Source organism: Eptesicus fuscus, chromosome 1 (assembly GCF_027574615.1).
Source record: "Eptesicus fuscus isolate TK198812 chromosome 1, DD_ASM_mEF_20220401, whole genome shotgun sequence".
NCBI classification, from domain to species: Eukaryota; Metazoa; Chordata; class Mammalia; order Chiroptera; family Vespertilionidae; genus Eptesicus; species Eptesicus fuscus.
In genome coordinates this window covers 70,654,765-70,668,265 of record NC_072473.1, presented here as the reverse complement: position 1 = coordinate 70,668,265, position 13,501 = coordinate 70,654,765, and the positions used below count along the sequence as shown (strand labels likewise).

The 13,501-nt window shown below is 39.4% G+C and overlaps 1 protein-coding gene across 1 annotated transcript in view; it reads right to left on the bottom strand.

Moving 5' to 3' along the window:
- CENPI (centromere protein I) overlaps nt 1-13,501 on the bottom strand; it is a 65,256-nt gene that overhangs the window by 38,879 nt on the left and 12,876 nt on the right. Inside the window, exons 7-8 of the mRNA XM_054720366.1 lie at nt 3,521-3,569; nt 3,197-3,243 (exon numbers count right to left, since the gene is read on the bottom strand). Of these exons, the coding sequence (XP_054576341.1) occupies nt 3,197-3,243; nt 3,521-3,569 (96 nt within the window). The remainder of the gene's footprint in view (nt 1-3,196; nt 3,244-3,520; nt 3,570-13,501) is intronic.

The window sequence follows — 13,501 nt, the reverse complement described above, 5'->3', positions numbered from 1 at the left end:
TCCCCCTCCGCCAGCCTGATCATCCCCAATGGCCCCCCCCCCCACCGACCTGATCACCCACAACTGCCGTCCTATCCTGGCCTGTTCACCCACAACTACCCTCCCCTCTTGGCCTCTAACCATCTCTACCTCAGCCCCGCCACCATGGCTTTGTTAGAAGAACATCTGGAAAGTCTCCTGGAAGGTCTCCCAGTCTAATTAGCATATTACCGTTTTATTAGTATAGATAGAGGCCTGGTGCACGGGTGGGGGCAGGCTGGTTTGCCCTGAAGGGTGTCCTGGATCAGGGTTGGGGTTCCCTTGAGGCATGGGGCAGCCTGGGTAAGGGGCTGAGGGCCGTTTTCAGGCTGGCCACACCCCGTTCAGGGTGGAGGTCCCCACTGGGGTGCCTGGCCAGCCTGGGGTGCGGGGCTGAGGGCTTTTTTCAGGCTTGCCACGCCCCCTGGTGACCCAGGCCCCCAGCCCCTCCTTGAGCGGCAGCCAGGGCAAGCTGGAAGCCCGGGTCGCCCCCAACGATGCAGGCCCCCAGCCACTCCTTCAGAGGAGGCCAGGGTAGGTTGGAAACTTGGCTTCCTCCATCACCGGGGGCAACCCAAGTGTCCTACTCGCTCCATCTCCATGGCTGCCGCCATCTTTGTTGGGTTAATTTGCATACTCACTCCTGATTGGCTGGTGGGCATAGTGGAGGGATGGTTAATTTGTATGTTTTCCTTTTATTAGTGTAGATACACACATATGCAGGGTGGGGCTAAAGTAGTTTTACAGTTATGAGTATATGACACAGTTTATTTTTGCATTATTTATTAATTATTGCATTGCTTTCCTACTTCTATGGGTACAATATCTTCTCTTAGCTCTGCAAGAATATTAATGACAATGTGTTTGTCCAAATCGCATTTCACTTAACATTAACTGTAAACAACTACAAACCTACTTTTGCCCCACTCTGTATGAATATCCTATTGGTTCTGTTTCTCTGGAGAGGCCTAATAGAACCCATAGGCAGGAGAGATACAATTCCCTTCTTGGAAAAATGACAGTCACCTAGGGGGCTCCCCAATGAGAGAAACATCAAGATCTGACAATGAACAAGTCCTGCTCACACACACAAGTCTCCAATCAACATTTTAGTGTTTTATTACAAATGAACAAACAAGGTTTACCAGGCAATAGAGAAAAGCCTCTACCATGAAAAAAACTAAACTAAAGAAAGTAATGCTAAGGAAACAAATCTGAGAATATTAAAAATAAAAATCACAGCCTTAGTTACACAAGCTCATGCCTGATAGAGGGAGAATCCCAGAAACCATCCTCACCAACCTTTAAGATAAGACTTAACTCCCCCTGTTCCAAAGATGGTTCTCAACAGGTATTGGTGCCTTTTTAAAAAGTGTGTATGTATATGTATATATATATATATATATATATATATATATATAAATTGATTTCAGAGAGAGAAACATTATCATTGATTGGCTCCTGCTACACACCCCACACTGGGGATTAAGCCCACAACCTTGGCATGTGCCTTGACTGGGAATCGAACTGTGACCTCCTGGTTTATAGGTCGACACTCAACCACTGAGCCACACTGGCTGGGCGGTCCTTGTACTTTTAAAATTACAACATGCCTGCTCCAGATCCCACCATTCATGCTTGCCACCAGAAAGACTATTTCTGCATTTTGTTTCCTCTGTGGATCAGGAATTATGGGGCATGGATGGGTATAGAAGGGATTCAGGCCTTTATATGGAGTTGATACCAGAAATTCAAGAAATTTACATACCCGATAAATTTGTGCTCATGTGCTGATTATTGCTATTACTATTCTATATGTTCAGTTACATGTGAGCATGGCTATGTCTTCTAGGCTTCATATTATTGGACTTAAACAAATTTAACAAAATCCAGCTAATCAAAACAATTTTATGAATTTATCCTTATAAATGGGCATTGATAATGAAATAATTTAGTAATATACTGTATAGGATGCTAATAATGAAGCCATACAATTAATGTTGGTGTTTAAAAAATTTAGACAATCATGTACTAAATCATACACTAGAACATACACTGTTTCAGTTCATTCAAATCAGCAAGATCTTATTTATGGTAAGAATCTTCTTATTCTGTTGAAATGTTTTGCTGTTAAGATGGAAAAGGTACATCTTCACAATTTTTATTAATGTGAAGTGAAATGCGATTTGGACAAAAACATTGTCATTAATATCCTCGCAGAGCTAAGAAGATATTGTACCCATAGAAGCAAAACTGGAAGCTATAAAACAAGAACAATCACTTAATTGTACTAATAGGAAACCTCACACTAGAGAAGCAAGAATGTGCACATTTGTTTGTGTTTTTCATTAAATGTGAATGCCTTCAGGTAGGTCATGCAGGTTGCAGCAGTTAGGCATAGGCACTACAACTTCCTATTGTGTTATACCCAAAGCTTCACAGATTTCTGTTACCTGGCAGGTATAGTGGAAATAACAATGCAAGAGAGCTGTAAGGACAAGAGATAATGGTCAGGGAATATACCGAAGTTTAAGTATCCAGAAAAGAATGATTTTTCCTATGTCACATCCACACAATAGTAAACTGGTCACTTTATTTTAATAAAATAAAGTAGTTGTTTCTTACTACTCCCTGACACTTATTTTCTAGCCATATCAACCCAGTTCCCTAAACAGTTTCTGCTATTTTACATCTTTGCTCATGCTATTCCTTTTGTCAGGAGTGTCCTGGTCTTCTTTCTTAGCCTCGTAAAATCCTATTCATCCATTAAAATTTCTCTCAAGCATTACCACTCCTCCTTGACCCCAGTTTTATTTTGTTGATTGAGTTGCCTAGGCAAAAAGCTCCTTGAAGGTAAAAACTCATTCATTTTAAATCCCCAAAGCCTAGCCCAGTGATGGGCAACCTTTTGAGCTTGGTGTGTCAAACTTCGCCAAAAAACTGAGCATAACTCGGGTAGTGTGTCACTTTGAGGAAAAAACATTATTTCGCAAATGTTTCATCCTCAGGAGCAGCAAATGTTTCATCCTCGGCATGTGGCTGCCTCAGCGGCCACGTGTCATCAGAAATGGCTACGGGTGTCAGTGCTGACACGCGTGTCATAGGTTCACCATCAATGGCCTAGCCCAATACCTATCACAGAGTACACTGGCTAGTTTGGGGTCTTTTTGGTACTCACCATTTTTGCCTGAAGATCAAGCAGTTTTCTCACACGAAATGGTTTGACTAGTAAAGGTTAAAAAAAAAAAAGAAGTACTATGTAGGTGGTTCAGAACGAAGAACCCATGTGGCTCATATATATAGCTTCTTCTTACAACACATCAAGAATATAAACACCCTGTTCAGTTAAGCCATTAAGCAGAGGCTCTTAGATAAAAGTACTAAAAAGTAATTCCCACAAAATCTTGTCATAGAACTAATGCTAACAGTTAACTTTATAAAGGCCAATACAAATACTAATTCCACAGAGTGAATGTAATATAACTGTAATAAAAATACTTACCATTCTCTTTTTTGGTAAGTAAATATAAGAAATGGCAGACATAAGGGCACTGTTAAAAGAAAAAAAACTTTTAAAAAGAGAGAAATGACAATGCATCATCAACAGGACAGCAATACATTCTCCTTAAACATAGATCTTATACTAATTAAGTAAAAAGGACATCACTGAACAATAAAGCTTCTCTTTATCATACTACACAGTAGTGATTAAAAACAAGTTTTAACTTGTATCCCATGATGTCATTTAAAAAATTATTTTTGGTATATAAAAACACTGCAGGCAGTCTGAAAAATAGAAAAACGCCTTCTACCTAACAAAAATTCATATATTCCTTCTAAAAGCCAATATTTATTAAGATACAAAAGGTTTACCCCTGAATTCTCATGTTATTTGGTATTCAAAATGATCATTTTCAATTATCTTAATATTCCAGTGAGTGGATATAATACCATAATTTAATTTACCACTTAGTCCTGGGTTTGTCAAATAGCACATACTCAATAAATTTATTACTCAAATTAATGAATGACTGGTTCCCTCATACCATTTCCCTTTGAGTGTCCACTTTTTGAGGTTTTATTCTAGATGAAGTGTCAGCAAACTCCAGTGCACCTGTTTTTGTAAATCACCTTTATTGGAATGGAGCCACATTCCATTAGGAAATTGAAAAATAAATTATTAAATGGGACTGAATAAGGTAACAAAAACAAACTTTTTAAAAATAAACTTGTATTTTTGTAGTCATGCCTCCAAAGTGTAAAGTCTAAAGTATGGCATTACATATTGCCTCTTAGCAATGGATTCAGAAAGACTCTGGACATACTTGTAAGAAGAATGAATTTAGATATAGGATCCTCTTTTTAAGGGAAGAATACATATTATGACCACATCTGCCATATTCAACACAAAATATAACTTCCAGTAAAAAAAAACAAACCTCATTATCTCACACTGCTAAAATATGAACCATTAGTAACACTATCATATTGGGTATGAAACAGAAGCATGTGTCACACAATCACTTGCCCTAGGCACAAACAGCATAGGAAATCTGACATCTGACATTCTCCTTTAATCCCATCCAGAAAGGAAAACTTAGATGTACCTAAGACTTTACAACTGCCTTTCTGGCAAATACCTAACCACCATATCTGAGTCACTCCAGAGTCAGGCTCCCACCAAATTACATGAAAATGACTTTTCTGAAGTAATGCTTTTAAAAGTTAGGCTCCTGATTTCTTAATCAGGGTGATATTTGCACAAATGCATTTGGTTTATGAAAATTTATTGAGAGAGGAAACCAAGATGGCGGCATAAGTAAACACCTAAACTACTGCCTTGCACAACAATTTCAAAACTACAACTAAAAGACAAAACGTCTATCACCCAGAACCACGGGAAAGCTGGCTGAGTAGAAGTTCTACAACTAGAAGGAAAGAGAAAAGAGCATTGAAACATGAACAAGGACTGAAAAGCTGAGGTACGGAGGCGCGCGAATCAGGCTGGTGGCGGGCGATTGGATATGCTGTTTTTTTTTCAACCCGAGGGGAGACAATCTCCCAATTACTCTGAAATCCAGTTTCTGGGGAGATGCTGGACTGTCGGCCATCGGGTCGGAAAGTGAGGGTTACTTTCTTGCAGAGGTGCGCCCAGCAATCATTGTTTACTGCGGCGCAGGACGCGGGGACTTGGAAATGCAGAGAAGGCTGACTGGCAGCCATCGCTGTTTGCCACGCCCTAGCCTAGTGACGCCCTGAGACCCAGCCCCGCACAATCTATAAACACACCCAAGCACCACGTATCGACTTTTGCATATAAATGGCCTACCCTATCGCAGATTAACCTAACAAACTACAAACTGCAACTCCAGTCAGACAGCTCCAAAACCTCCAAACCCCAAGCAAAGAGAAGAAAACTGTAGTTCCCGCTGTAGCTCCTGCTGGGTGGCCTCAGACAGTAGCTGACCTGCACCCCATTGGAGATCCAGGAACTAGTGTTATCTAGTGGTCTGTGTGAGACGACACCAGATTTCAAATACTCTCATAAGGGACACATTCAAGAAGCAGACTCAGTGAGCACCAAAGCCCCACTGAAACAAGTCCGGCACAATAAGCGTGTCTCCAGCACAGCAATTCTTTCATTATAGACACAGCGTGTCCTCACAGCCAATTGGCCTGGAGGTCAATTCCTCCCAGTGACACCAACAACAATCAAGACTTAACTACAACAAGGCTGTGCACACAGTCCACAAGGGGGTGCACCAAGAGTGTCCACTTCAGGTAACTGGGAGGCCGACCCATTGGACACCTAGCACACAAAGCTACTCTACCAACTCAGGGAAGCAGCGAAAATAAGACAAGGAAACAGATCACAAACGAAAGAAATGGAGGAAAACAAACAACTGGATACAGAGTTCAAAACCATGGTTATAAGGTTTTTCAAGAATTTCCTAGAGAAGGCCAATAAATTTAACGAGACTCTCGAGGATATGAAAAAGGACCAACTAGAAATTAAACATACACTGACTGAAATAAAGAATATTATACAGAGACCCAACAGCAGACTAGAGAAACGCAAGAATCAAGTCAAGGATTTGAAATACAAAGAAGCAACAAACACTCAACCGGAAAAGCAAAAAGAAAAAAAAAATCCTAAAAGTTGAAGATGGTGTAAGAAGCCTCTGGGACAACTTCAAGCATACCAACATCCAAATTATGGGGGTGCCAGAAGAAGAGAGAGAGCAAGATACTGAAAGCCTATTTGAATAAATAATGACTGAAAACTTCCCCCACCTGGTAAAAGAAATAGACAAGTCCAGGAAGTGCACAGAACCCCAAACAAAAGGAATCTAAAGAGGACCACACCAAGACACATCATAATTAAAATGCCAAGGGCAAAAGACAAAGAGAGAATATTAAAAGCAGCAAGAGAAAAACAGTTAATTACCTACAAGGGAGCACCCATATGATTGTCAGCTGATTTCTCAGCAGAAACTATGCAGGCAAGATGGGAGTGGCAAGAAATATTCAAAGTGATGAATAGCAAGAACCTACAACCAAGATTACTCTACCCAGCAAAGTTAACATTCAGAATTGAAGGTCAGATAAAGAGCTTCACAGATAAGAAAAAGCTAAAGAAGTTCATCACCACCAAACCAGTATTATATGAAATGCTGAAAGGTATTTTTTAAGAAGAGGAAGAAGAAGAAAAAAGTAAAGATAAAAATTATGAACAACAAATACATATCTATCAACAAGTGAATCTAAAACTCAAGTGAATTAAAAATCTGAGGAACAGAATAAACTGGTGAATATAATAGAATCAGGGGCATAGAATGGGAGTGGATCGATAATTCTCAGGGGGAAAGGGGTGTGGGGGGTACGGGAAGAGACTAGACAAAAATCGTACACCTATGGATGAGGACAGTGGGGGGGGGTAAGGGCAGAGGGTGGGGTGGGAATCGGGTGGAGGGGAACTATGCGGGGGGGAAAGGAGAAACAATTGTAATAATCTGAACAATAAAGGTTTATTAATTTTTTAAAAAAAGAATCAATCAACAGATAAGAGGATAAACAAAATGTTGCAGATACATACAATGGAACATTATTCAGCCATAAAGTTCCTACACATGCTAAAACATGGATGAACCTTGAAGACATTATGGTAAGTGAAAGAAGCCAAACACGAAAGAACAAATATTGTATAGTATCATTCATAAGAGATAGCTAGAATAGGCAAATTCATAGAGACAGAAAGTAGATTAGAGGTTATCAGGGACTGGGGGGGAGGATAAATAGGGAGTTACTGCTTAGGGTAATGAAATAGTTCTGGAAATAGTAGTGATATTATACAACACTGTGAATGTAACTAAAACCAATGAATTATATACTTAAGAATACTCAAAACTATCAATGGCCTGGCTGGTGTGGCTCAGTCGTTGAGCATCGACCTATGAACCAGGAGGTCATGGTTCAATTACAGGTCAGGGCACATGCCTGGGTTGTGGACTTGATCCCCAGTGGGGGGCATGCAGGAGGCAGCCGATCAATGATTCTTTCCCATCATTGATGTTTCTCTCTCTCCCTCTCCCTTCCTCTCTGAAATCAATAAAAATATTTTTTAAAAAACCAAAACTATCAATGTTATGTTATCCTACATAATAAAAGATTAATATGCAAATCGACCGAACGGCAGAATGACCGGTTGCTATGACACGCACTGACCACCAGGGGGCAGACGTTCATGCAGGAGCTGCCCCCTGGTGGTCAGTGTGTTTCCACAGGGGGAGCGCCGCTCAGCCAGAAGCCAAGCTCACAGCCGGAAACGCTCCCACCTCCGCAGCAGTGCTAAGCCGTCAGCTGAACATCCCCCGAGGGCTCCTAGACTGCAAGAGGGCACAGGCTGGGCTGAGGAATGCCCCCCACCCCTGAGTGCAGGAATTTCATGCACCGGGCCTCTAGTCTATAATAATAATAGCGTAATATGCAAATTGACCAAATGACCAAAAAGCAGAATGACTGTCTAGACGACCTTCTGGACAACCACACTATGACACCCACTGGAGCCAGGCCAGCCAAGATGGGTGCGATGCAATTGGTTGGGGGCCCGGCCATTGCCCCATGATTGCCCTGCAGAGGGAAGCCCAGGCCATCAGCCAGCGGGACAATCAATCGGGGGGGCTCCACGATCACCCCAAAGAGGGAGGCCCAGGCCACCAACCAGCGGGCTGCAGCGGGTGGGCGGGGCCTCCCTCTTTGGAGGCAGTCAATTGCGGGGCTCCCAGACTGTGAGAGGGCACAGGCCGGGATGAGGGACACCCCCCCCCCGGTGCACAATTTTGTGCACCGGGCCTCTAGTAGAATATAACAAGTTAAAAAATGAAGTGTTGATACATGCTACAACATGGATAAACCTTGAAAACATTATGCGAAGTAAAATAAGTTAGTCATAAAAGATTACAAATGATTCCATTTATATGAAATTTCCAGAATAGGTAAATCTCTAATGACAAAAAATAGACTAGGAGTTGCTTAGGAACCCCCAAATAGGGAGGTGGGGGTGATAGCTGAAGGTAACAGGTTTTTTTGAGGTGATGAAAATGTTTTAAAATTTCCTATACTCACGGTTGCACATATCTGTGAACATACTAAAAAGCAGTGAATTGTATACTTTAAGAGGATGAATTGTATTATATGTGAATTATACCTCAATAAAGATGTTTGTTTTAAGTATCGTGAGAGAAAAACAACAGATTACAATTAGACTTATTCAACAATAATGGAAAGGAGTCCATGGAATACTACTGTCAATGTTCTGAAAGAATTCAACGCTAGAGTTCTACACACACCAAAACCAATTTTCAAGAACAAGGGCATAGTAAAAGACATTTTCTAACAAAGACAGAAAGTTTAGCATCAAAATATTCTCATGGAAAGAATATTCTAAAGGATGTACTTTTTAGAAAAAAATAGAATGACCTAGATTGAATGTCTGTGATGCTAAAATACTGGTAAATATGTAGACAAATCTAAACAAACATCAACTATGAAGATAAGAATAATGTCTACTTTATGTGTACTATATAGAAGAGGATGGAGAAAAAATGAACTAGAACTAAAACCAGGCAGTAACATATAATCTGAGAGGGGTATAATCAGAGTTAAAGCATTCTAAGGTCCTGGTAGCACTCAAAATGAAGGTAAAGATTATGGTTACCTTTAGGCTTTAAGGAAAAATAAAAAACACGCCCTAGGTGGTTTGGCTCAGTGGATAGAGCATCAGCCAGTGGACTAAGGGTCCCAGGTTCGATTCCGGTCAAGGGCACATGCCTGGATTGCGGGCTTGATCCCCAGTAGGGGACATGCAGGAGGCAGCAAATCAATGATTCTCTCTCATCGTTGATGTTTCTCTCTCTCTTTCTCTCTCCCTTCCTCTCAGAAATCAATAAAGATATATTTTTTAAAAAGAATTAAAAATTAAAGTTGAGAAACATTTAAAATGTTTAATTCATTAAAAAATAATAAACCCACCTGGCCGGTGTGGCTCAGTGGTTGAGTCAACCTAGGAACCAAGAGGTCATGGTTTGATTCCAGGTCAGGGCACATGCCTGAGTTGCAGGCTCAATCCCCAGAAGGGGGTATGCAGGAGGCAGCCAATCGATGATGTTTCTCTTTCGTTGCTGTTTCTCTCTATCCTTCTCCCTTCCTCAATCTCTAAAATCAATAAAAACATTTAAAAATAGTAACCAATCTATTATATGCTAACTGATGTATTTGAAGAAATATAACTATATATTCCAAAAAAAGAAAAAATAGTTACATATTGAGACTGTTTTACATTTTACATTATATATGCATGTTAACATAGGTACAATAACACCTAGAGAACACACACAGAATGTATTAATGTCCAAACAAGAACAGGAACATCATATCAATCCAAAATAAGAGAGTCAGAGGGAAATAATCAGAAACTCATAGGTAATTTTGAAAGTTCAAAACAAGATATTTGAACTTATTTCTATTATATCAGTAATCACTACAAAGGTAAATAAACTAATTATCCAGGTAAAAGCAAAAAATCATTTAAAAGGATTTAAAAATAAATCCTAGTTAGTTATTTTTAAAAATAACTCCTAGTTAGTTATATGCTATTTAAAAGAAGTAGCTAAGGTTGGGCCTGTGTGGTTCAGAGTTTGAGTGTCAACCTATGAACCAGGAGATTGAGGTTCAATTCCTGGTCAGGGCACATGCCTAGCTTGTGGGTTCGATCCCCAGTGGAAAGCATGCAGGAGGCAGCCAATCAATGATATTCTCTCATCATTGATATTTCTCTCTCTCTCTCCCTCTCCCTTCCTCTCTCTGAAATCAATAAAAAAATATATAAAAATATTAAAAGAGGCATCTAAGGCATGTGAGGAAAAAAAGGATTTTTTAAAAAAACCAAGATAGAAATAAACCAAGCAACTACTAGCCAAAATAAAGTCAGAGTAGCAGTGTCAATATCAGACAAAATAAATTAAAACAAAAAGCATTTCTAACAACAAAGGGTTACTTCATGATAAAAGGTTTGAGTCAACAGGATGATATGAAAACTATAATTGTGCATACACCTAATAATAGACTAAAAATATATAGCAAAAATTGGCAGAACTTTAAGGAAAACTGACAATTTTGCCTTCATAGTGAGAGATTTTCACCATAACCTTATTCAGTAATTGATAGATGGGCAACGACAACAAATTCCAATTCAAAGAAACTCTATTCCCTCACTCTACTTCAGTAACTCATATCATGTTAAGTCTGAGTCTAGTCAACACACTGAACCACCCCTTCCTGAAATCTTTTTTTAAAATATATTTTTATTGATTTCAGAAAGGAAGGGAGAGGGAGAGAGATAGAAACATCAATGATGAGAGAGAATCACTGATCGGCTGCCTCCTGCACGCCTCACACTGGGGATTAAGCCCGCAATCCAGGCATGTGCCCTGGCCAGGAATCGAACCGTGACCTCCTGGGTCATAGGTCGACGCTCAACCACTGAGACATACTGGCCGGGCTGAAATCTTCAACTCCAATGCTACTTTCTATGATTCCAGCTTTTAATCCCAATACATGTCTTGAATGTCACCAAGGTATCATGAACCTTAGCTGTGTGGGCTTCCTATCTGCAGTCTTCTGTCTTCACCTTCTTCCCCTTTTCTCTCTAGACCCCCTGGTCCATCAGCTCAATCACTCTCTTGCCTCCTTGTCTGACCCTGGACAAATTACCTACCCTTGCATATTAGTAACATTACAAATTTGTTCTCTGTAACCTCATCTGGTCCTTCAAAACTTCTGCATCTCTAATCATCTACTATGCCCATTTCCATCAGGAGCTATTTCAAAATTTACACTCTTTCCTTAAACATGATATTCTATTTTCCCCTCTTCACACTCAACAGAAGACTTTGCCTCTTTTTTTAAATATATTTTTATTGATTTCAGAGAGGAAGGGAGAGGAGGAGGAGGAAGAGGGGGAAGAGGAGGAAAAGGAAGAAGAGCAGGAGTTTGCCTCTTACTTGACTGAAAAATCACCAAGATCACCAGTCAGGAATTCCTTCAATTGTGTCACTTACTAACCCACAAATTTGTTAGCACCAACACTCATCCTTTTACTTATTGTCAGGAGAGGTATCTCTCTCCCTGTTGCAAAACAAATTTCTGTAACTCTAACCTTGATCCCTAGTCTTATTCTGATACCTCTCCTGTATACTCCCATAGAACCCTATGGATACTATCACAGGATTCATCATACTGTACTTATCTTTTCCCTTACTACATGTAAAGATCTTCGAGGCTCAGCCTCTTACTAGTGGCTTTCCTTAGCAAAGCTACCTAACTTTCCAGGCCTCAGTTGTCTCATCTCTAAAATGGAAATGATATAATTTTCCATAAATCCTTGCTCTAGTCATGTGACCCTATGTAATTATTTGACTTCTCTGTGCTTCAGATTCCTCATCTCTAAAATGGAAATAAAAGTGGTATGTATTTCACACTTAAAGCACATTTCAGTTTGGCCTAGCCACATTTCCAGTGCTCACTAGTCATATGATATCAGTGGCTATCGTATTGGACAGCACAAGTACAAAAAAATAGCAGGTGCTCAATAAATGTTCTGCCCCCAAGAATACTGAAGTAAGCCCAGCCTGTGTGGCTCAGTGGTTGAGCATCGACCTATGAACCAGGAGGTCACAGTTCAATTCCTGGTGAGGGCACATGCCTGGGTAGCGGACTCCATCTCTATTGGAGAACATGCAGAAGGCAGCTGATCTCTCTCATCATTGACATTTCTATCTCTCTCTCCCTCTCCTTTTCTCTATGAAATTAATAAAAATATATTTTAAAACAAAAAGAATATTGAAGTAAGGCCCTGGCCAGGTAGCTTAGTTGGTTAGAGCATTGTTCCAATATTCCAAAGAAACATACAAGAATCAACCAATGAATGCATAAGTAAGTGGAACAACAAATTGATGTCTCTCTGTTTCAAAATCAAGTAAAATAAGAATATTGAAGAAAAAAAGAAGTTTCAAACTCTCAGAACCGGAAAAAAATACTTTACATAGTGTTCTAACATGTCTTTCTTTTACATTCTAACATAACTGAAAATAGGACTAATCCTGTCATCAATGTTATGTAACAGTATTAATGGCAGAATTCTTTCATAGTGGCTCATATGCATCTTACAAGTGAAGGTATCTTGGAGTTCATGAAATACTGTATCTATATATAAATCACCTGGTGCCTGGCATATAATCCTCACATGAGTTAATTATTATGTCTTATTCATATTTGTATTTCCAATACTACTGGTAGTTCAATATCTGGCATAGTATGTATTTAATATATTCCTTCCAAACTATCTCCTCACAAATTTCCTTTTAGTGTCAAAGCTACCATCATTGAGTTATGCTGACTTATAAACACAGATCTTTATTTCTTGACCCTTCCCTTAATCCAATTTAAGTACCTGCTCATGTCAATTCTTCCTTTATAATTTCCGCTAAAATACATACTTTCAATTTTTTATTCTCACTGCTACCACCTTGGTCTACGACAGTGAGTCTCAAACTTTTTAGTCTCATATTTACATTCTTAAAAAATTAGAGACCCCCAAAAAGCTTTTATTTATATGGATTATATCTACTAGTATCAATATTCATAATAGAAACTTTAAATGTTTATTATTCATTAAAAATAATAAACCCAATACATGCTAATATAAATGATATATTTTGTGAAAAATAACTATATTTTCCCATCAAAAAATTGACCAGAATGGCAAAGACTTACATTTTTACAAATTTCTTCAATGTTTCTGACTTAATAGAATACAGTTAGATTCTCTGCTTCTTCCTTGAACATGTTATGATATGCTGTTCTATTTTTACTATTGCCAGATGAGAGGGGGGTCAGGGAGATGGGTGAACAAGGTGAAGGGATT